This window comes from Melanerpes formicivorus, unplaced genomic scaffold (assembly GCF_026170545.1).
Source record: "Melanerpes formicivorus ecotype bairdi unplaced genomic scaffold, bMelFor1.0.p_v2 SCAF_13, whole genome shotgun sequence".
NCBI classification, from domain to species: domain Eukaryota; kingdom Metazoa; phylum Chordata; class Aves; order Piciformes; family Picidae; genus Melanerpes; species Melanerpes formicivorus.
In genome coordinates, this window is record NW_027142365.1 from 1,621,779 (window position 1) to 1,647,265 (window position 25,487).

Consider the following 25,487-nt stretch of genomic DNA (forward strand, 5'->3'; position numbering starts at 1 on the left):
AGAGCACTGGAGCATGGAGCAGACCCAGGGCTGGCTTTGTAGTGGCCACTGGAGCTGTTTTGATGGCCACAGCTGGATGGGAGCCAGCTGGTGACCTGCTCCTCTCCCTCTCCCTCTCCCTCTCCCTCTCCCTCTCCCTCTCCCTCTCCCTCTCCCTCTCCCTCTCCCTCTCCCTCTCCCTCTCCCTCTCCCTCTCCCTCTCCCTCTCCCTCTCCCTCTCCCTCTCCCTCTCCCTCTCCCTCTCCCTCTCGAGAAGGGAACGTGCCTGCAGGGCAAAGGGATGGAGAAAAGACTTTCCCTGGCTTGAGCCTCTGCTCCTGCAGCTCCCAGCTGCAGGCAGCCGCCGCAGCTGGATGCTTGGAGAGGTTTGCTGCCATCTACGGCCGATGATTAATAATGCAAAGGCGAGAAAGCAGCAGCTGGGCTGCACCGGGCAGCTCTCCTCCTCCGAATCCCACCGAGGGAGTGAGGCTGTCTCACCCGGGGGGCTTTTCCCCCCCGTGCAGGGGGGAGTACCTGCTGTAAAGTGCCATCACAACATCCTCCGCTCCTGGGTGCAAGGCAGAGGAGCTGCTACCCTGCAGAGAGCAGAAACTCAGCTGACAAGGCTCCAGCATAGAGTCACGGAAGGGACCTCGAGGATCATCCAGCTCCAGCCCCCCTGCCACGGACAGGGCCCCCTCACACTTGACCTTTCTTGACACTGGGCAAAGATCGCAGTCTGTGGTCATAGGATCACAGCTACCAGTTTGTGCTCCTGAAGGAGAAGCTTCTTTGCTTGCAGGCTGCTGGAGGCCTGTCCCAGGCTGCCCAGAGAGGTTGTGGAGTCTCCTGGTGTGGAGAGCTTCCAACCCCCCCTGCTCCTGGGCAAGCTGCTGTGGGTGCCTTGCTCTAGCAGGAGGGTTGGACTGGGTGAGCTCCAGAGGTCCCTTCCACCCCCTCCCATGGGATTCAGTGATGCTATGACCAGTCTGTGCCTTTGTGTCTGGCCACGTGTGCCAGACCAGATCCAAGCATCACCCAAGGTGTTTCCATCCCCGGTGCCCAGAAACAATTCCTGGTGCCGGTGCCACTCTCCCTGCACGTGTCCTACGAGCTTGGGCAGCTGCCTACGAGCACTTGGGAGCTGCCCAAGTGAGTGTGCTGCTGCCTCCCTCCCTCCTGGCTGGGCAGGAGAGAGCATTCCCGGCGTGGATGGTCGCTGCTAATGGCCCAGGAATCCTCACTGCAGCTGTTTGTTCTGGCACCGGCGCAGCGGCAGCAGCGAGGTCCTGCAGTCAGTTGAACCACATCAGCCTCCCTGCCAGGGTCAGGTTTCAGAGCTGTGTGACTGGGGATGCCCCAGCCGAATGCTTCCAGCACCTGGCCTCCAGCACCCCCTTTCTCCAAGCTCGCCATCAGCTTCTGCTGGAAGCAAACCGGAGCCTTCCCAGCACGGGCAGGAGAAGGCAGCCAGTGGGAAGAAAGTGATTTACAGCCCTGTGAAATCCCTCAGCCAACCAGCACAAACAGTGCTGCTATTGTGACAGCCACTCTGCTGTCAGCAGAAGACCTCTGGGCCAGCCCCTCTTCCTCCATTCCCTTCCTCCTCCTCCTCTCTGCAAACCCGGGTCCCACAGCCCTGTGACCCTCTGATGTCCGGGTGGGTGGGGAGGGAGGCTTCTGGGGGGGGCTTCATAGTGTTTGACCTCAGAAATCAGGGAAAGTGAAGGGCTGAGGAGTCTGAATTCAGAGCAGGAGATTCAGATAGGATTAAAAGAAGACTTTTTGTTGTGCTGAGGGTGCTGAGACCCTGACCCAGGCTGCCCAGCGAGGTAGGAGCTGCCCCAGCCTTGGTTGGTTGGGGCTCTGAGCAACCTGCTCTAGTTGTAGATGTCCCTGGTGACTGCAGGGGGGTTGGAACTAGGTGACCTCTAAAGGTCCCTTTCAACTCAGACCATTCAGTGGTTCCATGGGGTGGTAGGGTTGCCTCTCCAGACCCAGAGAAAACCTCATCCCCCTCCAGCTGAGCTCAGCCAAGCCCATGGGGAAGTCTGCACCAAGAACATCAGTGGTGGAGAAGAGCTGGTGAGCTGCTCCACAGGTTCATCAAACCCTCTTCAGACCCCTCTGTGGCCAGAAGACACAGACACACCATTGCAGAGAGCCAGAAGGTCTCCCCTCAGCCTCCTCTTCTCCAGGCTCAACATCCCCAGCTCCCTCAGCTGCTCCTCACCAGCCCTGCTCTCCACCAGCTTCATTGCCCTCCTCTGGACCTGCTCCAGCACCTCAGTGTCCTTCTTGAGTGCCCCAAATTGAGCCCAGAATTCGAGCTGTGGCCTCACCAGTGCCCAGTCCAGGGGCACCATCCCTGCCCTGCTCCTGCTGCCCACACCACTGCTGCTCCAGGCCAGGCTGCTGGAGGCCTTTCATCCACTTTGGAGACAGGAGCTGGGGTTCAAAAGCCCCCATCTGGGTTTAGCTGAGCCAACTCTCAGTGCTTGTGAGAACTGCACAGCAAGAGCAAGGATGTCCCCCCACTGCCCCCACTACACCCTGCAGTCAGACCATTCCCTCACCTGGGAGCTTCTGCATGCCCTGATCACTGTGGCAGAGGGAGATGATGCCCCAGAGCTCACAGATGGTTTGTTGGTTGTCCTCTGTCTTGCTTCAAGGTCTAAGTTATCCTGGCTGCTGCCTCAGCTCAGCCTGGATGCTTTGCTCCAGGTTACCCCCAGCAGATCTGTGGTAGAACCAGGTACAGGAATCCACCTTCCTCCCTCTTATCCTTCTGAGCCTCCCCTGATGGTCAGCAACGATCTGGATGACTTCTGGTGCAGCTGGAAAACTCCTTGCTAGAAAACACTGTGGCTACTGGAAAGCTGAGGGGAGGGGAGGCTGGAGAGGTTAAAAATAACTGAACCAAAAAAATCCCCAACAAACAAAGCCCAAAACAACCTCCTGAGGTCTGCTGTGTCCATGGGAAAAAAACCAAACCCAAAGTCTTGCTCAGGAAGTCCCTGACCTTTGTCTGGTTTCAGTACTGAAAGGAAGCATTGCATTATGCTTGACCTGCTGCATGCTTCCAGAGCCATCTGCTCTTGGCCACCTACTGAGAGGAAGCTCTGGATCCTTTGCTGAGCCTCTCTGCCTGCTCTCTGCTGAGCCTCTCTGCCTGCTGCTCTGCTGGCTTTGAGCTTTCTCTCCCCAGAGACCTGGAGCACATTGGATGCCTCTAGAAGTGTGGCCAGCAGGTTGAAGGAGGTTCTCCTCCCCCTCTGCTTTGCCCTACTGAGGCCACAGCTGGAGGACTGGGTCCAGTTCTGGGCTCCCCAGTTCAAAAGAGACAGCAAAGTACTGGAGAGCCCAGGGGAGGCTACAAAGATACTGGGGAGCCTGCAGCAGCTCTGGGAGCAGCAAAGGGTGAGAGCCCTGGGGCTGAGAGCCTGCAGCAGAGCAGCCCCAGAGGGGAGCTGAGCAATGCTCAGCAAGAGCTGAAGGGAGCAGGGGGGGCAAGAGGCTGGGGCCAGGCTCTGCTGAGTGGTGCCCAGGGCCAGCACAAGGGGCAGAGGGCACAGACTGGACCCCAGGAAGTTGCATCTGAAGAGGAGGAGAAAGTTGTTTGTTGTGAGGGTGCTGGAGGCCTGTCCCAGGCTGCCCAGAGAGGTTGTGGAGTCTGCTGGTGTGGAGAGCTTCCGTCCCCCCCTGGGCATTGTGCTGCTGGGCATTGTGCTGTGGGTGCCCTGCTGGAGCAGGGCTTGGACTGGGTGATCAAGAGGATGGAGCCAGACTCCTCCCAGTGTGTGTGCATGGGCACAATACCTCCTGCAGCAGAGGTGATGCTAAATTGCTCAATGAAGGAGGGAGAAAACCCAGGGCTGGTTGGGCAGCCACCAGATTTTGAAGGCTGTAGACCATCTGGGGCATCATTCACCTCACTTCTTCCTGCAGCTTCCAGAGCTGGTTTGAGTCTCAATTTCAGAGAGCCTGGCCCGAAATGATCACTGCTGCAAGAGCAGCTTCATTTACAGGAAAATAAACCTCTCTTTTCCTGCAGGGCCAGGGAGAAAGCAGCAGTGTGTGACCTGCCTTTGTGTGCCACCCTCCTGGGCACCAGCAAATGTGTCTGTGCCTGCCCAGCCCTCTGCCTCTTTGAGGTGCTTTGCATTATTAGATGAACCCACGGGGGGAGGAAAGGAAATGGCATTAAAAATCCATCTCCTCTACCTCCTGGGAGCTCGATGTGAGGCAGCTTCCCAACACTTCCTGGGTAGAGCAGGAGAAACAATAAACCCTTCAAAAGGAGGGAAAGAGGAGTGGGAGCATGAGTCAGGCTGAAAGGATGAAGTAGGTTGGACTGCCTCTGTGCTTCTCCAGGAGATAACCAGGTGGTTCACACAGGACAGCCCAGATGGGAGTTGAAGCACTGCTGAAGGAGGAGGCAGAGCTGGCAGCTGCTCAGAGCAGGATGGATCTCCCATTCTTGTGGGGATAATGGCCCAGAAAATAACCTCATGCTTGGGGGGGGTAAACTTGCAGCACTTGCAGAGGGCTTAAGTCTGCAGAGCCCTGTGTGTGCCTGGAGAACACTGAGCAGCAAGACCTGGACATCAGGTCCAAATTCAGAGGGGAAACTTGAGGCCATTTCCTCTTCCCTGTCACCTCTTGTATGTGAGAAGAGACCAACCCCTGCCTCCAGCCTCCATTCAGGGAGCTACAGAGAGCCAGGAGGTCTCCCCTCAGCCTCCTCTGCTCCAGGCTCAACACCCCCAGCTCCCTCAGCTGCTGCTCCCCAGCCCTGCTCTCCAGACCCTTCCCAGCTTTGTTGCCCTTCTCTGTCCCACTCAGAGTGAGGGACCCAAAACTGACCCCAGGATTGGAGCTGTAGCCTCACCAGTGCCCAGTCCAGGAGGACACTCCCTGCCCTGCTCCTGCTGCCCACACCACTGCTGATCCAGGCCAGGCTGCTGGTGACCTTCTTGGCCACCTGAGCACCCCCTGGCTCATCTCCAGCTGCTGTCACCAACCCTCTCAGGTCCTTTTACCCACCAGGCAGTTTCCAGCCCCTCTGCCCTCAGCCTGAAACCTTCATGGTGGTGTTGGGACCCAAGTACAGGACCCAGCACTTGACCTTTCTGAACCTCATCCTGGTGACCTCATTGATTCAGCCTGCTGAAATCCCTCTGCAGACCCCTTCCAACCCTCTGGCAGATCAAGACTCCCTCCCCACTCGGTGTCATCTGCAAACTGGCCAAGGGTGCCTCAATCCCCTTGTCCAGATCAATTGACAAAGAGGTGAGAGAGAGCTGGCCCCAGTGCTGAGCGCTGGGGAACAGGAGGAACACATCAGGGGATGAAGGGTGGTAGAAACTTGCTGTAAACCATCACCAGCAGAGTAAACAGAGCGAAGATGAGAGGCAGAGATCTGCCTGGGCTGCATTAGCTGGTTTGCAGGGCTCCAGTGATGCAAAGCAGCTGTCAGCTTGGTCATCCCCTTGAAGAACCAGCTCTGGTTAGCCCACCCTTGCTGAATCTAGGAATCCTTGGGAATCTACTCCCTGGCTCGCACCCTCCCTGCACACACATGTGCTGGGGACACGGAGGGATGTCTCTGAGAGCTTGGCACACTCTGAACCCTGTGAGCTCCACGGAAGGGAAGCCAGCTGTGGAGGTTGTGATCACCCAGTGAAACTGGGAGGCCACTGGCAGTCACACAACAAAGGAAACCCAGCCTTGCTGGGGGCAAATTGCTTTTGTTCTGCTTGAGAAAGGAAGGGTTTGTTGACAGCCCAGATATCTGCTCCAAGACAGGAGCCCTTGGAGAGTCACACAACGATGTCTTGCTCCATTAGACAGCTCTACCAGGGCAGATGGGCTTCCCTGTCCTGGAGGGCTTCCATTCTGGGCTGGGGCCATTAAAACATGAAGTTATCTCCTCTGGTCCTCCAATCCTCCCCATCACCTGCTAAAAACTTCGCAGGAGCACATCAGAAGCGTCCCTGAGGCATTTAGGACATGATGTGTTCCTCAGCCTCCTCTGCTCTGAGTTAAAACTCTGCAAGCAGATTGTCCTGGGCTTTCCAGAGACCATGGCCATGTTTCTTTGGTCTGCCCTCTCTGGCATGGTGCATTAGAGAAGCAAGTTAAAGGCAAAGAGGCTTTGGGGGAGGGTGAAGAAGGTGGAGGTGGTCTCTGGGGAAATCATGTAACAGCCTTCTGGATGGAGCAGGTCCAGAGAAAGGCAAAGAGCTGCTGGATGGTCTGGGGCACAAGACTTGTGAGGAGCAGCTCAGGGACCTGGGTTTGTTGAGCCTGGAGGAAAGGAGGCTGAGGGGAGACCTTCTGGCTCTCAACAACTCCCTGAAAGGAGGTTGGAGCCAGGGGGGAGTTGGTCTCTTCTCCCAAGGAACAAGAGGAAATGGCTTCAGGGTACCCCAAGGGAGGTTTAGGTTGGACAAGAGGAATAATTTCTAACCCAGAAGGCTTCTCAAGGCCTGTCCCAGGCTGCCCAAGGTAGTGGTGAAGTTCCTGTCCCTGGAGGGGTTTCCAAGCCCTGGGGCTGTGGTACTGAGGGCCATGGGTTGGTGGTGCCCTGGCAGTGCTGGGCCATGGTTGGACTCAGTGATCTTCAAGGTCTCTTCCAACCCAAGTGAGTTAAGTCTCATGTTTCTGTGTTAAACTGTTCAAAAGGCAGGTCTGGTGGGAAGGACCTCATCACCTGCAGAATAACCTCTGTTGTAGTTGCTTTGGTGAGGAGCTGGAGCTGGTCCAGAGCCTCACAGCCCCAGGCTCCTCCCCTGCCCTCGCAGCCCTCTGGTGGAGAGCTTCCCCTGACATTTAATTCCATTTCCTCTTCTATCATCTAAGGTCATTCCCTCCTCTCCCTGGGGGAGGTGAGGAAGATGTTTTTCTCTTTCCCCCTCTGTGCAGAAAGCCTTTCATGTGTGGGGAGGCTGGGACCATGCATCCCCTTGATCTCCCCTAGACTAGACGGCTTCTCTCCTCAGCCTCGCAGATCACGAGCTCCCTGTTGCTCCTGGACCACCTCAGGACACAGCTGGGTGTCTGCAGGGATGACCTTTGCACTTGCTCTGAGGAGCTTTATGGCAGCCAAAGAATGCTCTCATTATTAGTGTCTGCAGCCCAAGCTAAAAGAGCTCCCAGACACTCTGGGCAGAGGACTTGGAGCCTCCAGAAGGAAGGCAGCAAAGTCCCAACCTGGAATCCAGGCAGGCAGTGCAGGAGCCATAGGGTGGCTTTGGCTGGAGAAGGTCTCTGCTACTGTCATCAAGTCCAACCATCAGCCTAACACCACCATGGCTAATAATCCATGGCCTGAAGTGAAGCAGCAGAGGAGCTGTGATTTGCCAGCCCCTGGTGCTAAGGCCATGCCTGGCCACGGTCTTGCCATGCTCTGGATGGTTCTGTGGGGTCTCCAGCAGGTAATGGTGGGGTGTCTGCAAGGAAACTTCTCCTAATATCCAACCTGAACCTCCCCTGGGGAACCTAGAGGCTGTTTCCTCTTCCCTGTCACTTCTTGTGTGTGAGGTTGGTCTCTACCAACCCCCACCTGGCTCCAGCCTCCTTTCAGGGAGCTGCAGAGAGCCAGAAGGTCTCCCCTCAGCCTCCTTTTCTCCAGGCTGAATGGCCCCAGCTCCCTCAGCTGCTGCTCCCCAGCCCTGTTCTGCAGACCCTTCCCCAGCTTCATTGCCCTTCTCTGGCCCTGCTCCAGCCCCTCAGTGTCCTGCTTGGAGTGAGGGGCTCACAACTGATTTGAGCTGTGGCTTCACCAGTGCAGAGCAGGGTGGGACAAGCACATCCCTAGGCCTGCTGTATCCCAAAGCAATGTAATCTGTCACCCCAAGTGTAAGCAACCTCATATTCATGCCACTCCTACCCAATTTGATGCCTGTGCTTCAATTTTCCTCTGCCTGTGGCCATGATTCACTCTTCAGCAAGGAGGTCCACTGAGGAAATGTGCCTCTTGCTACTGAAAGCCAGCACAAGGGAGGAATATTGCACCCAAGGGCCACCAGAAGCAGCTCCTCCCAAACACTCAGATGTTTTATAGCCTTTGTTTGTCATGAGAAAGAAGAAGAGACAGGAGACAGCTTTGGAGAAGACAAACTGATACCCTGCACAGCCTCAGCTTATCCTGCTCAGCTGACCAGGGGCCTGAAACAATATCCAGGAGCACTCAGCTGCAGGGAGGGAGGGAAGGGACTTGCTTCAGGGTGGCTGCTGAAACCACAGCTCTGTTGTGCACAGTTCCCCTGGAAATGATCTCTCAAATCCATTAACTGTGACTCTTACCCCCCCTCCCCTCCCTCCCATCCCAGCCTGGTCTGCAGCAGAGGCAATGAGAAAGCAGAAAGCTTCTCTGGCCAGGTTGCATCCTCCAGAGGGGCAAGCAGAGCCCGGGGAAACACCAGAGCCCCTGCTCCTGTTGGCCTCAGGACATCAGGGGGTCATGCTGATGAAGTTCAACAAGGTCAAGGACCAGGTACTGCACTTGGGTCACAACCACCTCGTGAATGGTCCCAGGCTGTGGGTGGAGGGGCTGGAAAGGGCCAGGAAGTAAAGGACCCTGGGGATGCTGGTTGATAGCAGCTGAACATCAGCCAGGGGGTGCCCAGGGGGACAAGAAAGCCACCAGCAGCCTGGCCTGGAGCAGCAGTGGTGTGGGCAGCAGGAGCAGGGCAGGGATGGTGCCCCTGGGCTGGGCACTGGTGAGGCCACAGCTCCAACCCTGGGGGCAGTTTTGGGTCCCTCATCCCAAGAAGGACACTGAGGAGCTGGAGCAGGGCCAGAGGAGGGCAACAAAGCTGCTGAAGGGAGTAGAGCAGAAGTCTTGTGAGGAGCAGATGAGGGAGCTGGGACTGTTCACCTTGAAGAAAAGGAGGCTGAGGGGAGACTTCTGGCTCTCTGCTGCTCCCTGAAAGAAGGTTGGAGCCAGGTGGGGCTTGGTCTCTTCTCCCAAGGAACGAGAAACAGACAAGGGCAAAGAGCCTCAGGCTACTCCAGGGGAGTGTTAGGTTGGACATGAGGAACAACTTCTTCCCCAAAAGGGCAGTGGTGGAGTCCCCATCCCTGGAGATATTTCCAAGCCCTGGAGCTGTGGTGCTGAGGGCCATGGTTTGGTGGTGCCCTGGCAGTGCTGGGGCCATGGTTGGACTTGATGATCTTAAAGGTCTCTTGCCACCAAAATGCTTCTATGATTCTTGTGCCCTGCTGGTGTCAAACACCTTTGAAGAGAAGCTGGCACAGGCAGAGTGTCCCTGAGGGGTGCAGCTCCCTGTGTGATGCTCCCCCCACCCCGAGCAGCCTTTGCAACTGCAGGTAAAGAACTCCCAGCTGAAAGGAGACACCAGCCTCACACACTGGATTTGGGAAGGGGAGGACAGGAAGATGTTGGTTTTGGCTGCTTGCCTACAATCAGAGAAGCCACTGCTCTCCACCCAGTAGATTTGTGTTAGTGGCTCCTGGGGGAGGCACAGGCTGGAGATTTCCATCAGTAGTTGTAGGACAAGCACATTTTGAGGCCACAGATAAGAGTCTGTTGTTGTTATCTTCATGCAGGCTTGCAACAAAGCACAGCTCTCCTCTGAGCAGCTTCTGGCTCAGGGCCCAGCAGTCAGGGTGTGAAGCTGTTTTGGTGCAGACTCCCTCAGGTCTCAGTGAGTACCTAGAGGCTTCAAAAGCCAAGCTGAAAGCAGCAAGCTGGACAAAGAACCAAAAAAGGAAGGGGCTTCTCAAAGTCACCCCTGGGGTGACTGGCAGAGCCAGAAATAGCCCACAGGTTATTTTGGTGTGGAGCCATCTCCATCCTCAGCCATATAAAGGTTAAGCATCTAACCTAATGTGTTGTTCAAGGCTCTTTCTATAGACCACACAACAGCAACCAGCTGGAGATGGAAATAACCTTACATGGGAGGAGTGGAGAGGTCTGACTGATGGATACTGAGTGCAGAAGACAGCTCAAGGAATCAGTTTTGAAGGGGTGGATCAGGTGAGGTTAGCCTCACCCAGGCTGCTCTGGGGTTCAGCAGAGGCCAGCAGCACAGCCAGGCTGCAGCCAGGTTGATGCTCCCCCAGAGGCCAGCAGCACAGCCAGGCTGCAGCCAGGTTGATGCTCCCCCAGAGGCCAGCAGCACTTCCAGGCTGCAGCCAGGTTGATGCTCCCAAAGAGGCCAGCAGCACAGCCAGGCTGCAGCCAGGTTGATGCTCCCCCAGAGGCCAGCAGCACAGCCAGGCTGCAGCCAGGTTGATGCTCCCAAAGAGGCCAGCAGCACAGCCAGGCTGCAGCCAGGTTGATGCTCCCCCAGAGGCCAGCAGCACAGCCAGGCTGCAGCCAGGTTGATGCTCCCCCAGAGGCCAGCAGTTAGGTTGGTGCTCCCATGTCATGATCCACAGCAGCTCATGGAGGTGTTGATGAGTGATCCCCAGTTCCTCTACAGAGCATATGTAAGTCAAGGACAGAGGATTCAGAGCACAGTGAGCTGAAGGGAATATTTGGTGTCTAACTGCTCCCTTAGCCTCAGAAGTGTGGAAACTGCTGCCTGAGTGGTGGCTTTTGACCTTTCTCTGTTATTTGTCAGCCCTCTGCCATCTCTTGGTGGAGATGTGGACCTGCTATCCAGCCTGCATGTCTGTTGGTGCCAGATTTTGAGGCTTTTATCTACCTTTCACAAACTTCTCAGCTCTCAAAACCCACAGAGTCATTGTGGTTGGAAGTGACCTTTATTGTCATGGAGTCCAGCCATTAAGCCAGCACTGCCAGGTCACCACCAAACCATGGCCCTCAGCACCACCTCTACCCCACTCTGGGGATGGAGGATGGAGTATGACATCCTCCCAGCTCCAGTCAGTCAGCTCCAGCATTCCACACCACCTCCTCCTTTTGCTGGGCATGGAGGGGAGGCACTGGAAGGTTTGACATGCTGCTCACCTGGGGTTGAGGGCAGCCCCAGAGCCCTAGAGGAAGGCATGGTGGAGAGAAGAGCTGTGGTGGAGGTGCATGAGGTAGAGAGGAGGGAGGAGAACCTGGTTCTTCTGGAGGACTAACAGTGCTGGGAGTGAAAGCTGGCTGCAGAGCAGAGAGGAATTAGGCACCAAGCCAGGAGAGGAGTTTCATGCCCGTGGCTGCTAGGTCTCTGTCACACCCTAGGGCCCCGCACCAAGGTCCCAGCGGTGGCTGTGGGCTGCTGACTGCTGTGCCATTGCAGCAGGGATGAGCAGCTCGTCTCCATACCAGCAGAAACAGGAAAGCTGGCAAGTGGAGGGGCTCAGGGATCCACCTGGGCTGTCTGCTCCTACTCTGCTCCACCTCTGACCAGTCCTCCACCCAGCTCTGCTCATGGCTTGGCAGTTCCCCTTTAGCTTAGAGCCCTCCTCAGCCTAGGAAGCGCTGAGCCAGGCCAGCCGAGCACGCACCTGCATTGTCCCCTATGGAGCTCCTCTTTGTGTTCAGGCTGGTTGGCACAAACCCAGGGCTGGATCCTCACCTGAGTGCTAAACATTCCCATTTCCACTGCCTGAAGCATTCTCCCCTCCCCCTGCTCCCCCATGAACCTGAGTCATCTTTTGCTGAGGACAAACGAAACAAGGAGCACAGAGCAGCTCTGAACGCCCTGAATCCCTGTTCCCAGCCCCCCAGAAACGTGTGCCAACAGCACTTGGTGTCCAGTCTGTTGATCACAGTGGCACTGGGGATGACACCAAGGGGTGCCAGGCCAAAATCAGTGGAAGAGAAGGAAAAAAAAACCCTACCCCACACCAATCATCTCTTGCAGAGTCTGCTTTAAGCCCTGATGATAGCTCAGCTGAAACCTCAGAACTTCAGACTTCCTTTGGCATCCTTCAGGAGTGGCCCCAAATCCACAGCTGAATTCAGCCCTGTCCTGTGGCTTGAAAATCCCAGCCTGCCAACATGCTTATCAGCCCTCCCCACCACCACTGCTGCCAGCAGCATGGGGCACACTCCCTCCTTTCAGCCCTCCCCATGTTGCTCTTGTTTCAGTGCTCTCAAGAAGGCACAAGGCAGGCAGCCACAAAAGCAGCTACTGAAGCATGGCTGAAGAGGGGCTGGAGAAGCATCTGGAAGCAGGGGGGGTTCTCATCCCACCCAGATCATCTCTCAGGCTGCTGAGTCCCCTCCCGTCCCAGCCAGATGCAGCTCAGGATCAGGAGACCAGGACCAGCATGTGCCAGCTGGACTTCTCCACTTCCCCCCCCCTCCCCCCTCTCCATCCCTCCCCTGGTTTCAATGACACTGATTGACATCAGATGAGGTCCTCTTGGCCCTTCTGCCCTCCACAGGAACCCCACCGATGTACGCCAGCAGAAGGCTTTGGCCCCTTGAGCTTTGTGGTTTCTGTGATGAGGTTGGAGCAAATCACAGCAAGATTCTGATCCCAGGCATGAAACAACAACACCACCACACCAACAAAAAACCCAACCCCAAACCAACCACCCAGCCCCCAAACACCAAAAAAACCCCAGCCACCAAACCACCAAACATGCTGCACTGTGGTGCTGAAAGGCTGGGGGAGAAACATCAGTCATGGTGGGAAGGGGAGTGGAGCTGGAGCTGGTGTTCTGCAGGGGGATCAGAGGCTGGCATGCTCCAAGGCTGGCTGGCAGTGCTGTGGCATGAGGCAGAGCCTTGCAGCTCTGCCCACACTCACTCTTGTGCACACACCAGGTGGTACCAAACCCTGGCAGCCGAGGACCTCGAGGCCGAACACATTCTATGGGGTGCAGCCTCAGATCATTGGGTCATAGAAGGTTAGGAGTTGGAAGGGACATTTGGAGCTCACCCAGTCCAAGCCCCCTGCCCCAGCAGGGCACCCACAGAACACTGCCCAGGAGCACAGTGCCCAGGGGGGGTTGGAAGCTCTCCACACCAGGAGACTCCACAACCTCTCTGGGCAGCCTGGGACAGGCCTCCAGCACCCTCACAACAAACAACTTTCTCCTCCTCTCCAGACAGAACCTCCTGGGTTCCAGTTTGTGCCCTCTGCCCCTTGTGCTGTCCCTGGGCACCACTGAGCAGAGCCTGGCCCCAGCCTCTTGCCCCCCCTGCTCCCTTCAGCTCTTGCTGAGCATTGCTGAGCTGCCCTCTGGGGCTGCTCTGCTGCAGGCTCTCAGCCCCAGGGCTCTCAGCCTTTGCTGCTCCCAGAGCTGCTCCAGGCCCCTCAGCATCTTCCCAGCCTGCCCTGGACTCTCTCCAGCAGTTCTCTGCCTCTCTTGAGCTGGGTAGAGCCCAGAACTGGACCCAGCCCTCCAGCTGTGGCCTCAGCAAGGCAAAGCAGAGGGGGAGAAGAACCTCCCTTGACCTGCTGGCCACACTCTTCCTAATGCACCATGACTATTCAGACTGGGAAAACATTTCCACCTCCAAGCCTCCAGATCCATCTCTCCCCTTTCCTCCTTTTCTGGGAAGAACAACACAAAGACACCACTTTTCCAAGTTCTGAGAGTCCACCTTCGCTCCCCCCACATCCTCTGTGCCTCCTCTGCACATCCACAGTGAGAAAGGCCCTGAGAGCACACAGAAGGTCAAGGGGGGAGCTAAATCCCAACTCCTTGCTGCTCTTTCCTTGCTGAAGAGACCATTTCAGAGCAGCTAATTCAGTGAGAGCAACCCCAAGGGCACTGGAAGAAGAGGCAATCTCAGAGAACACTTTGGAGATACCAGCTCTGGGAGGCTGAAAGCCTTCCTGAGCTGCTGGCCTCTGCTAAAGCAGCAGTTCTGGCTTTTGAAGCTCTCTCTATTGGTTTCCTTTTAGCAGCCTCACCTATTACCAGCTCCCTTTTGCTTTTATTTTCCTTGCTTTTTGCTCTGTCTTTCCTTTTTTGTTGTTGTTTTACTGAGCTGAGTGAAATTGCTGGGCCACAGACACCCTCCATAATGCTGCTTTATTGATCTCCCTCTCTGAGTGCAGCCAGGAGAAAAAGGTTTATTTCTTCAGAGCCACTCGTCCTTGCTGGTGCCTCAAAGCTACTTCAGCTCTGATTGCTCTGTGTCTGGAGGGAGAGGCGGCCTGGGAGGTGGGAGTCAAGAAGAAAGTCAAGAGAATGTTGAGGAGAGGCAGGGGATTGGGCAGTGAAATGGAAATAGGATGTGCAGAGCAGCCCAGCTGGAATTTGGGTCCTAGCTTTGCAAGGCAAAAGAGGCTCCTGGAGGAGATCAGACACTGCCTGCTCTGCTTCAGCTCAGAAAAGCAATGAATTAATTGCTCTCCAGTCCAGCCTGTGGTTTCCTACCAGGAGCTCCTGACCTCACTGTGTCACTGAATAAAGTGGTTGAGAGACCATAGAATCATGGAACTGTTGAGGTTGGAAGAGACCTTTGAGGTCATCAGGTCCAACCTCTTGCCTAGAGCGTGCAACCCCACCAGCACTGCTAAGCTACTCCCACTGAGCCACCTCCCTCAGCACCACAGCTCATTCTCAGGCCCTGTGGGTAAGAGGAGCAGCACTAACATGGCCTGGGTGCAGGTGAGCCTGTGCTCACTTAAAGGTTGGACTCCCACCTCTCTGGGCAACCTAGGCCAGGGGTTAGTGCCAGGGATGTGCTCCCCTGGGATGCTGCAGTCCCTTGGGTGCTCCAGGCAAATGAAGCAGCTGAACAAATCAAGCCATAAGAGAATGATCATAGGATCACAGAATCAATAAGGTTGGAAGAGACCTCAGAGATCATCAAGTCCAACCTGTCACCCAACATCTCATGACTAACCTAACCATGGCACCAAGTGCCACATCCAATCCCCTCTTGAACACCTCCAGTGATGGTGACTCCACCACCAGCCTGGGCAGCACATTCCAATGGCCAACAGCTCTCTCTGGGAAGAACTTCCTCCTCACCTCGAGCCTAAAATGATGGTTGATGAAATGACTTGCTGCAAAGAAGGGATTTACAGGTCAGCCAGAGAGCTGGGAGCTGCCCCATGCCTGGAACCATTCCAGCTCAGGTTGTCTGAGCACCCTGCTTTAGTTGCAGCTATCTCTGCTGACTGCAGGGGGGTTGGAGTGGATGACCTTCAGAGGTCCCTTTCAACCTGAAGCATTCCATGATACTCTGATTCTAAGTCCTAAATGTTGGCAGTGTCCCTCAAAGTCCCACTGGGTCTCAGGGAATTAATCATTCATCCTCTGCTGCGTGCCCAAGAGCTGGCAGCTCCCCACCACCTCTCTGCTGCTCCTCACGGAGGGCCTCATCCCCTGACCCGTGGCAATCCCAGGGTAGATTTTTGCACAGCAGTCACTTTTCTGTGCAAATACAGAGAAACAAACCCTGTGGGTCTCAAGCCAAAGTTCAGTGATGAGCAGGGTTTCTGAGGACACCCAGTGACTTTCAAAGCAGCTAATCTGAGGCTGCTTCTCGCTGTCGGTGTGAGAAGCCCAAGCAGATAACAGCTTGGAGAGCAGGGAAGGGAGGCTAAAGCAGAGATAACATCGAGGAACCCTGATTAGCATCGGGGGAGCTGTGTGAGAAAGCAGATAACCAACCTGCCTGCTGTGCTGAGACAGCAGCTCCTGCCTCCAGCCCTTGCCCCAGACACTCATCTGGGAGGAGGTCTTTTCTGAGAGGCCAAGTTTCCTGCTGATGAGCTGCCCTGAGCTGACTGAAGCTTGAGCTGCATGGTCACAGAATCCTCACAGGGTCACAGAATGCTTTGTGTTGTAAAGATCATCCAGTTCCAACCTCCTTGCCATGGGCAGGGACCTTAATGATCATCCAGTTCCAACCCCACTGCCATGGGCAGGGACACCTCCCACCAGCCCAGGTTGATCAGGACCCATCCAGCCTGGCCTTGAACACCTCCAAGAGGGGGACATCCACAGCCTTCCTGCCTCTCCAAAGCTCTGAAAGCCCTCCAGGGATGGAGACACCACCACTGCCCTTGGGCAGCCCGGGCCAGACCTTGCCAACCCTCAGGGAGAAGAAATTGTTCCTCATGTCCAACCTAAACCTCCCCTGGGGCAACTTGAGGCTGTTTCCTCTTGCCTCTGCTCTTTGGGAGAAGGGACCAACTCCCACCTGGCTCCAGCCTCCTTTCAGGGAGTTGGAGCCAGCGAGAAGGTCTCTGTCTGAGGGCTTTATGCCAGGCTGACTGCACAGCCACAGTGTAAGGACAAACCTGCACACATCTCTGGTCACTCACCCCTCTTGTTTCCACCTCTGTGACCCAATCTACCCCTCACACATCTCAGGGATTCATCCAACCCTTTGCTGAGCAGATGTCACTCACTGACCCAGTTACAAACCTTCTGCTACCTGTATGCTCTGTTTTTTTCTATCTTGACTTAGTTTCTTGCAAGCTCAGTGGGTTGTGTCAGCTCATGGAAGGATGCACATGGTCAGGGGAGAAGAAAGGAGACAGGAGCACATTCCCTGGGCTGCTGAAATGCTTTGAACTAGGCCTGCTGGAGGGGTGGGAGGAAAAATGGGTAAAGAAATCCAAGGGAAAGCAGAGCTAAGCCAGCCTTGAGGATGATTTTAACCATCACCTGAATGTTCTCAGGGGAATTTGTCTTACAGGAGGATCAAAGTGTGATCTGTTAAGAGGATGCCATGAGTCCAAAACATTCCTTTCCTGGAAATTCAGGTTTCTGGAAGTCAGTCCAAGCTGAGCCTCCAAAGGGAAAGGAAGACCATAAACCACAGAACCCCTCTAATCCCTGGCAAGGGTCATCCTGGTCTCTGTGGAAATAAAGGGATTAATGCTAAGCCAGGTACATCAAGCAGGAGTCTGGGTGTTTACTTCTCATGACACAAGACAGCAAAGCCCAGTCTGACCCAGCAGGTCAAGTTTCAGCCCCAGGGATAATCATTGCCACGTTGCAAAAGGTGCAACAGAAAGATCATCTCTAACAGAGCAGCTCCTGCAAGGGCAGCTGAAGTCTGAGGTGGTTGTGGGCTGGGGCAGCCAGGTGGTATCCTGACCCCCAAGTGGATGCAGAGAAGGAAAGAAGGAAAGCAAATTGCCCATGATCAGACCTCAAAAGTTGGAGATGAGGCCAGTGAGAGCTGTGGGGCTGGAGAGCTGCGGGGCTGGAGAGCTGCACAGTCCAGTGCGTGCCTAAATCCATGCTGGGCTTCATCACCCTCTTCCAGGCATGTGGGATGAGGATGGCAGCAAGGGCCAGCTCCCAGGAGGGGTTTAAGCTGGAGGCAGCTGTAGCCCAGCTCTTCCATCCCCTCCTCCAGGTCTCAGGCACAAAGAAAACCCAATGGACTGCAAGGTTTAGCTGGAGCCAGCTCTCTACCTCCTGGGAGCAGGATTTCTGCAGTCCTACATAGAATCATGGAATGGTTTGGCTTGGAAGGGACCTTCAAAGGACCAAGCACCCTGCAGTCAGCAGCTAGAGCAGGTTGCTCAGAGCCCCAGCCAGCCTGACCTGGAATGGTTTGAGGGATGAGGCAGCTGGGTGTTTGCCCAGCTCCCCCCACACTGCTCGATCAGAGGCTGCCCAGTCAGAGCTGCAGCTGGGGGGTTTCAGTGTGATCAGTGTGAGCTTTGTGTCCTAAATAACTCTGCAAACCAAGGACTGATTTCAACTGAATTTAATTGAGGGGCTGAGAGATGCATTTCCCAGAGGCAGATCCTCCAGGCAGCACCTTTGCACCCTAGGGGTGTTCCTTATGGACTCATGGAGCTGTTTTGCTTGGAAAAAGCCCTCTAAGATCAGCAGTTCCAACCATCATGCCCCCAAAGCCACGGCCCTGGTGCCAAGGGCACACCGTTCTTGAACCCCTCCAGGGATGGGGACTCCACCACCTCCCTGGGCTGCCTGTGCCAGCCCCTGACCACTCTTGCAGGTGAGAAATTGCTCCTAGTACCCAACCCAAGCCTCTCCTGGTGCGACCTGAGGCCATTTCCTCTCATTCTATCACCGGACACTAGGGAGAGCAGACCAACCCTCACCTCACTACCAGCTCCTGCGGGGCAGAGAGGAACTTCTGATGTTGTAGGGAGACTTATCAGTCCTTCCAGCCCAGGAAACAAGCCTGTAGGAGACTCAGAGCTGTGGGACAACTCCCAGCCTCTCAGCATCATTTTTCAAAGGGCCATGGGACCCCTGGCAGGGCCAAGCAGCTGTCTGGGGTTGGGGCAGGAGGTACTCCTCACAGACACACCACCCCAGCCAGACTGATCTCACAGCACTGCTCTGGGGCTATTTCTAGGAGGCCAGAAACCAAACAACAACTGCCTGGACCTTCAAGGCACACCTCGGATTGCATTTCCTCCAGCCTTTCCCCCCTGTTGTGCACACAGCTGCTCTGCTGCTTTTCCTCTTCCTCATGCTGGGCTCTACCCAGTGCAAGAGAGAAAGAAATTCTGGGGAGAGTCCAGGGCAGGCTGGGGAGCTGCTGAGGGGCATGGAGCAGCTCTGGGAGCAGCAAAGGCTGAGAGCCCTGGGGCTGAGAGCCTGCAGCAGAGCAGCCCCAGAGGGCAGCTGAGCAATGCTCAGCAAGAGCTAAAGGGAGCAGGGGGGGCAAGAGGCTGGGGCCAGGCTCTGCTGAGTGGTGCCCAGGGCCAGCACAAGGGGCAGAGGGCACAGACTGGAACCCAGGAGGTTCTGTCTGAAGAGGAGGAGAAAGTTGTTTGTTGTGAGGGTGCTGGAGGCCTGTCCCAGGCTGCCCAGAGAGGTTGTGGAGTCTGCTGGTGTGGAGAGCTTCCAATCCCCCCTGGGCACTGTGCTCCTGGGCAGTGTGCTGTGGGTGCCCTGCTGGAGTAGGGGGGTTGGACTGGGTGAGCTCCAGAGGTCTCTTCCTACCCAAACCAGTCTATGATTTCATGTTTCTATGATTTCTGTTTCTGTGATTCTCTGATTCTACCTTTTTATGACTCTGATTCTGTGCTTTTCCCTCTTCCTGCTCCCAGGATCTGCCCCCGAGCCCCAGCCTGCTCAGGTCAGACTTGCCAGTGGGCAGCTGGGGTTCTGTTTGGCTTGCACAGGATGAAATCCCGAGCCGTGCATCACCCTGACAGCAGGGGAGGCTTTGTTTGCTTTCTATTTTGCGGCGGAGTGTTTTATAGCCCCGGGATCTCTGCTAATCCCCTGCTACAATAACAATCCCTCTATCTTTCCTAAATACGTGGGGCAGGGGTGGGCAGGCTCCCAAGAGTGTGCAGGGCAAAGAACATTTCAGACATTGTTTCCCTCCTCTTGGAGCCTGTCCTGGTTTAACGAAGTTTGGGCAGCTCGTTGGGCTGTGCAGGAGCTCTGCTCGGGGTTGGTTTATTCTGAGGATGATTCTTTTTATGAGGGGCTGCCTTCTGAAGCAGAACACGAGCAGCATTCCCTTCCAGCCAGAAATCAGATGGGGGGCTGAGCAGAGGGGAAAAGGAACAAGTCAGAGAGCAAAACCCCAGATGGCAGCTCCTTAATCCAGCTGCTCGAGCACCCAGGGCTGGGCTGCTGGGGGACCCAAGCATCACTCTGGTGCCAGCTTTCTTCCTATCTCCAGTGCTGGGCTGGATGCAGCTCCCTTGGGACTTTTCCTGCAGGTTATCAGGCCCAGCTTGCCCCTGCTTTTGGGTCTGCAAGAAAAGGTTCACAAATCCCTAATGATCCCCCCTGAACATCTCTGGGGGTACTACATCTACTCTGCAAGACCGGAGGGAAGCTTCAGCATTGCCCAGGGAAGCTTCAGCATTGCCCAGGCAGCCTGGGTGGGGGACCAGGGACTGGGCAAACACAAGCTGCAGCAATCAGAAAGGGATCAACCCCTCCAAATGTGCAGCACCTCCTGCAAGGCACCAAGCACTGCTGAAGGACAAGACCTTCCCAACAAAGTGGGGGTCTCTTTTGCTGCCCCACATAGACCTTCTTCCCTGCATCAGGCTGAGCTCAGCCAACCTCAGCTATTCCCTCCCAACTGGAGCTACTTTAGTCCAAAGCCCTGCAGAAGGCTGATGGGTTCTTGCTTTTCTCCTTCTCCTTCTCCTTCTCCTTCTCCTTCTCCTTCTCCTTCTCCTTCTCCTTCTCCTTCTCCTTCTCCTTCTCCTTCTCCTTCTCCTTCTCCTTCTCCTTCTCCTTCTCCTTCTCCTTCTCCTTCTCCTTCTCCTTCTCCTTCTCCTTCTCCTTCTCCTTCTCCTTCTCCTTCTCCTTCTCCTTCTCCTTCTCTCTCCTCCTTCTCTTTCTCTCTCCTCCTTCTTCTTTCTTCTCCTTCTCCTTCTCTCTCCTCCTTCTCCTTCTCTCTCCTCCTTCTCCTCTCTCCTCCTCCTCCTTCTCGTCCCTCTCTGATTATCATCATTGTTATCATCATTATTATCATCATTCAGAACATCTCCTTCAGTGACAGCTAGGTTGGGGGGCTGCCAGGCTAAGAGCTGGCAAGAGAAGGCAGCAAAGTGAAACCCAAAGGGTTCAGCAGAGCAAACCAGGGAGCTCTGAGCTGGGAGTGGGACACAGAGAACTTTCTCTGCCAGGAGCTCCTTATTTTGTTCAGATAAAATCCTAGTGGCTACATCTTCTCTGCTGGTGCCAGATCCTACTTTTAGAGCTCCTTTTGCACACATCTTCTCAAGCCCATGTTTGCAGGGTTATCTGGCTTGGGTCAATGTTGTTTCCTTGGCCTTTGGACTAAATAGTGGAATGAATCCACATTTTCCCCCTCACCCTGCCAGATTTCAGGCACAGAGTGCTCAATCAACAAAGCAAAATTCCCCTCACTGTTCAATCATGATATTCCCACAGAGACAACCTCTCTGGGAGAGTTGGAGGAGAGCAGAGCTTCACCCAGTACTTCACCCCACATCAAAGACCACCACCTCCTCCTCTTAGCTGCCCCTCAGAGGCTCAGGGCAGGGATGCTGATCTCCCTGTGGATTTTGTGTGGCTCATGGTGGGATCAGGATCTCTGCAAGGACACTTTTCACTCTGGAGAGGACTCACTGCTCCGGCATTTTCCCCCTCTGCTGAATTTCCTCTCCTTGGTTTGCACTTAATGCAAGCCTCAAGAGCTGCCAGTCTCTTGCCCCATGATCTACCACTGCCACAGGCAATCAAAAACCCATTTCCCATCCCAGCTTCAGCACTTTGGCTTACAGCAAAATGTCATCACTCTCATCTTTGCAGGCTGACAACAGGGATAAGGGGAGCAACAGCTTCTGATTTAGGATGCATCAGAGCACCGCTGAGGTTGGAAATGAGCTTGGAGGTGATCAAGTCCAACCTCTCGCCTAGAGCTCACAACCCCTCCTCTACTGCTAAACCATCACTAAACAATGTCCCTCAGCACCACATCCATGCAGCTTTCCAATCCCTTCAGGGATGGTGACTCCACCACCTCCCTGGGAAGCCTGTTCCCAGTGCCTGAGAGCCCTTCCCCTGAAGGGGATGCTCTGGGCCATCCCAGCTTCACCAACACCCAACTGCAAAGCGACCCAGCTGCAAGGAGCACAACATTTAAGATCAGGGCTCTCAGGATGCAAGTCTTCCAGCCTCAGACAGATGAATTGTGCCCTGAAGCTCTGGCTGCCCCAGTCTGCAGGAATCCTCCTGACTCAAACCACACAAACGGAGCTTTGCTGTGCGCTGCGGGGGGAGCGGAAGGTCAGCTCCCACTTTTAGCTTAGCCCAAATCTGCTGCAGAGCCTATCTCCAAGCTAGGTCCTTCCAAGCCCATCCTTCCTGCTGCTCTCCTTGATGGATTTTTTTTCTTTGGCTTGTTGCTTCTAGGAGGGAGTCACTTGGTGACTTCTAGTGGTGTCAACACATGAAACACACTCAGACCCACCACCAAATATCAAGTATCTATACCTGGGACCCTCCTTCACAGATCATCACAGCATTATTGAGGCTGGAAAAGACCTCTGAGACCATCAAGTCCAGCCTGTGACCTAGCTTACAGCCACAGCTACCAAGACATCACCGTGCTGGGACCTGCAGCCAACACCACTCTCTGTTTTCAAAGCTCATTTCAACACTGAATTCAGTTTGAGAAGGAAACAAGAGCGAAAGGAGATCGAGCTCTAAGCACCCTGCAAGTCCTTCTCTGCCTTGCAGTTTGATGACATGAGGCTGGCCTTCTCATTTTGCCTAAAAGGGATGGCAGCAGGGACATGCAGCTTCTCTGAATTGTCAGGGCTGCTTTGGAAACCTCCTGGCAACTCCTTCAGCTGGTGATGGTGGATTTGGGAAGAGTCTGGAACATCCACTTCAGCTTGAGCCTAATTAAACCCAAGGGGGTTTGTAACAGCACAACCCTAAATCAGTCCAGGAAGGGGTCAGGCAGGGGAAGAAAGGCTCTTGTACATCCTTCATCCCCCTCTTCCCACCTAATTTCCCTTTATTCTTGCCCCTGGTGGAGCTCCTCCTGATTTATGCCTAGGTCCAGCTCACCCTGAGCTGGTGCAGCGGCTCCAGCCATGAGCCCCCCAGTGCTGTGGAGCAAATTACCTGGGATCTGGAAGTGTCTGTTGTGATGGGGGGCATCAAAAATCAAACCCCTATGGGAGCAAGAGGTAGCTAACACTTGGCTCACTGGCTGGTCCTCTGCACCTTCTGGAGGTGCTGGGATGCACCAGGAGAAGGGAATAAACTGGGGCTGGGGCTTGGAGATGCGTTCCGCAGCCTCGCCTGTCTTTCCTTGCTCCTCAAGTGTGCTGAGCTCCAGCCTGGCTGTTTCTTGACCCTGATTTTCACCAGTACCAACAGACACCCCCAAGCTAGCAGGACTTCTGGTGCTGACTTCAGCAGCAGCAGCAGGGCTGTGGAAGTGGCAGGGTAGCAGGTGCTACAGGACCTACCCTGCCACGATATGGCCCCAAAGCCAGAGCTGGTCATGGAGATGATAATCCAGCCCCAGAACGGGGGAGAGACCTCAACCATCACTAAAACCTCAAGAAATCTACAAGCAGCCCTCCCAGTGTCCCTGGTTTGGGGTTTTGAAAGGTGGGGTTGTGCTTGGAGATAGAGCAAGGTGGGGAGGGACTGCAGCAATGGTTGTGTTTCTCTCTAGCATGATGCTGGACATCTGGGGGAAACGTTCACCCTACCAGCCCTGCACAAACTCCCAAGTGGTGCCTGCCCAAGCCAGGGGACAGGGCCCAGGGTGGTGGCTGCTGAAGGATCAAGGAGGACCTGACTGCAGCCAGGACCAGGCTGAGCCTTGACCTTTCAAACTCCTTTTCAAGCACATCTCCATCCCTCGTGGGAAGCAGACACCGCTTTGGGTGGTGGTGCCCCTTCCTGCACCAGGAGGGGCTGGGGAATGGTAGCAGCAGTGGTGATTCCAGGGGTGGAAAAGGCAAGGGAAGCCAATGCCAAAGCAGCACACCCAGCAGTGGCTCAACCTCTGGTGCCTGGTTCTGCGTGACATTTCCCTTCGCTTCTGCAGAAGGGCTGTGGAGACCCCTTGGGGCCGCGGAGGAAGGGTCTGAAGTTCTCAGCCTCATTCTCCATCATCACCATCGAGGCAGTTTTGACAGATTTGAGCCCTTTTAGCTAGGTCTGGAAAGGCATTTTGCAGGAACAGGTGAAAACAGGGCCAGGGAGCAAAGGGTTAATACTACTTTCATGCTCCTGAGTGTAAACTGTCTGCAAGCCCTGCACTCCCAGCTCCTCTCCAAATTGAATCCCACAGAGGAAGGCACTGGGTAGTTTTTTTTTGCTGAGATTAGGCAGATTTGCAGATTAAATTACCATGAAATGTGCAGTTTCGGGGGTTGGGGGGGAAGGGGAGGGGGTGCCTCTGTGTGTGGACAAAAAACCCCAAAAGGATTAGAAAAGGAAAGGGAGAAGAGCTGCCCTTTCCTCAGAGGTGTCTCTGAAATGATCTCCCAAACGCTTTCCCTGTCAAGCTCCACTCCTCTCCTATCTGGAGAGAGGGTTTAAAAGTGATTCAAAACTCTTTTGGGGGAAGCAGAGACATTTTAATCTCGCCCGGGGCAGCAAGCCGGAGACCCAACTGCAAGGCAGCGACACAAACCAAAAGGAAAAGAAACCAGAACAGCTCCCAGCCGCCCCCCCCCCCAACCTGAAATCCTCACGACAACACCCAAACACCAGCCCCCAAAACTCTCAATCCCAAAGGTCTGCTTTTTGCTTCCTAAACTCTCCAGACGGTAAATTACTCATCGAGGAAACATCATCCGAGGAGACAGAAGGGAGGGAAAAGCCGGAGGGGGACTCACCAAAGCGTAGACTGAACTCAGGACGGAGCAGCAGAGGATCAAACCCAGGCTGTGATAAACCAGATATGATCCCATATCCAAGAGGCTTCTCCCAGCATCCAAGCTCCTTCAGGGAAGTAGGAAGACGAGAGATCTTTCCAGCTCGCCGGCTTGCAGATGATTTCTCCTTCCCTCCCACCCCCCCCCCCCCACCCCCCCCCCACCCCCCACAACCACCCTCCCCACCCCCCCACCCCCCACCCCCAACCCCCCCCTTGTTGTTGTTGTGTGTTTTTTTTCTGCCGGCCAGAATTTCTTCGATTGTTTGTTTGTTTCCCCAGTTTTAGGCGGAGAAGCGCATGACGAGGAGGAACCCCGGCCCCCGGCTTCTCTTTCTCATGGCTGGAGATGATGCGAGCAAAACTCCTTCAGCGCGACCCGGCAGAACCCATGTGAAGAAGTCACTTCGCTCCCCCTCTCAGGGCTGCAGCCCCTGCTGCTGTTTGCTTTCCAGCTGCATCTGTCTTGGAGGAGGGAAAAATCACATCCATATGGTCCCCAAACTGCTGCTTCTCCTTCTCCCGCTTCTTCTCCTGCTTCTTCTCCTTCTCCTTCTTCTTGGCTTTTTTTTTTCCCCCCCTTCTCTCTCTCTCTTTTCCCGATTTATTTATTATTTTTTTTTAAAGGAGGCAGTGGGGAAGTTGAAATAATTTCTTTGTCAAAACGCAAAAAGGCTCCGGGAGCGAAAGGGAAGAGAGAGAGAGAGAGAGAGAGAAGGAGGGAGAGGGAGGGAGGGGTGGAAGGGGTGGGAGATCGGAGAGGGTGGGGGAGGCTTTTAACCGCTGCTTTATTTTTAGATCCCAGTAATTTTATCTTTTAGCTTTCAGAAGGTTTTGAGTTTTTTAGGTGAAATAAAATCAGACAACAAAACCCCAACCACCCCCAATTCGAAAGCACCCAACCCACCCAACTCTTCTCCCCCTTCTTTTCTTCTTTTCGCCCCCCTTCTTTCCCTCTTTTTCTCTCCCCTTCTTCTCCTCTTTTTTTCTCCCCCTTCTTTTCTTCTTCTTTTTTTTTTCCTCCCCCCTTCTTTTCCTCTTTTTTCTCCCCCCTTCTTTTCTTATTTTTTCTCCCCTTCTTTTCCTCTTCTTTTTCTCCCCCCCCATATTTTCCTCTTTTTTTCTCTTCCCTCTTCTTCCCCCCCCCTTTCTTTTCCTATTTTCTTCCCTCTTCTTTTCCTTTCTTTTTCTCTCCCCTTCTCCTCCTTTTTTCCTCCCCCTTTTTCCTTTTTCTCTCCCCTTCTTTTCCTCTTTTTTCCTCCCCCCTTTTCTCTCTTCCCCTTCTTTTCCTCTTTTTTCCCCTTCTTTCCTCTTTTCT

The 25,487-nt window shown here is 54.8% G+C and overlaps 1 protein-coding gene across 1 annotated transcript in view; it reads right to left on the bottom strand.

Moving 5' to 3' along the window:
- The window catches only part of PTH1R (parathyroid hormone 1 receptor), a 104,736-nt gene extending 80,439 nt beyond the window's left edge, over window positions 1–24,297 (bottom strand). Inside the window, exon 1 of the mRNA XM_068145814.1 lies at window positions 24,132–24,297. Within this exon, the coding sequence (XP_068001915.1) occupies window positions 24,132–24,206 (75 nt within the window). The 5' untranslated portion in view covers window positions 24,207–24,297. The remainder of the gene's footprint in view (window positions 1–24,131) is intronic.
- Between the last annotated feature and the right edge of the window lie 1,190 nt (window positions 24,298–25,487).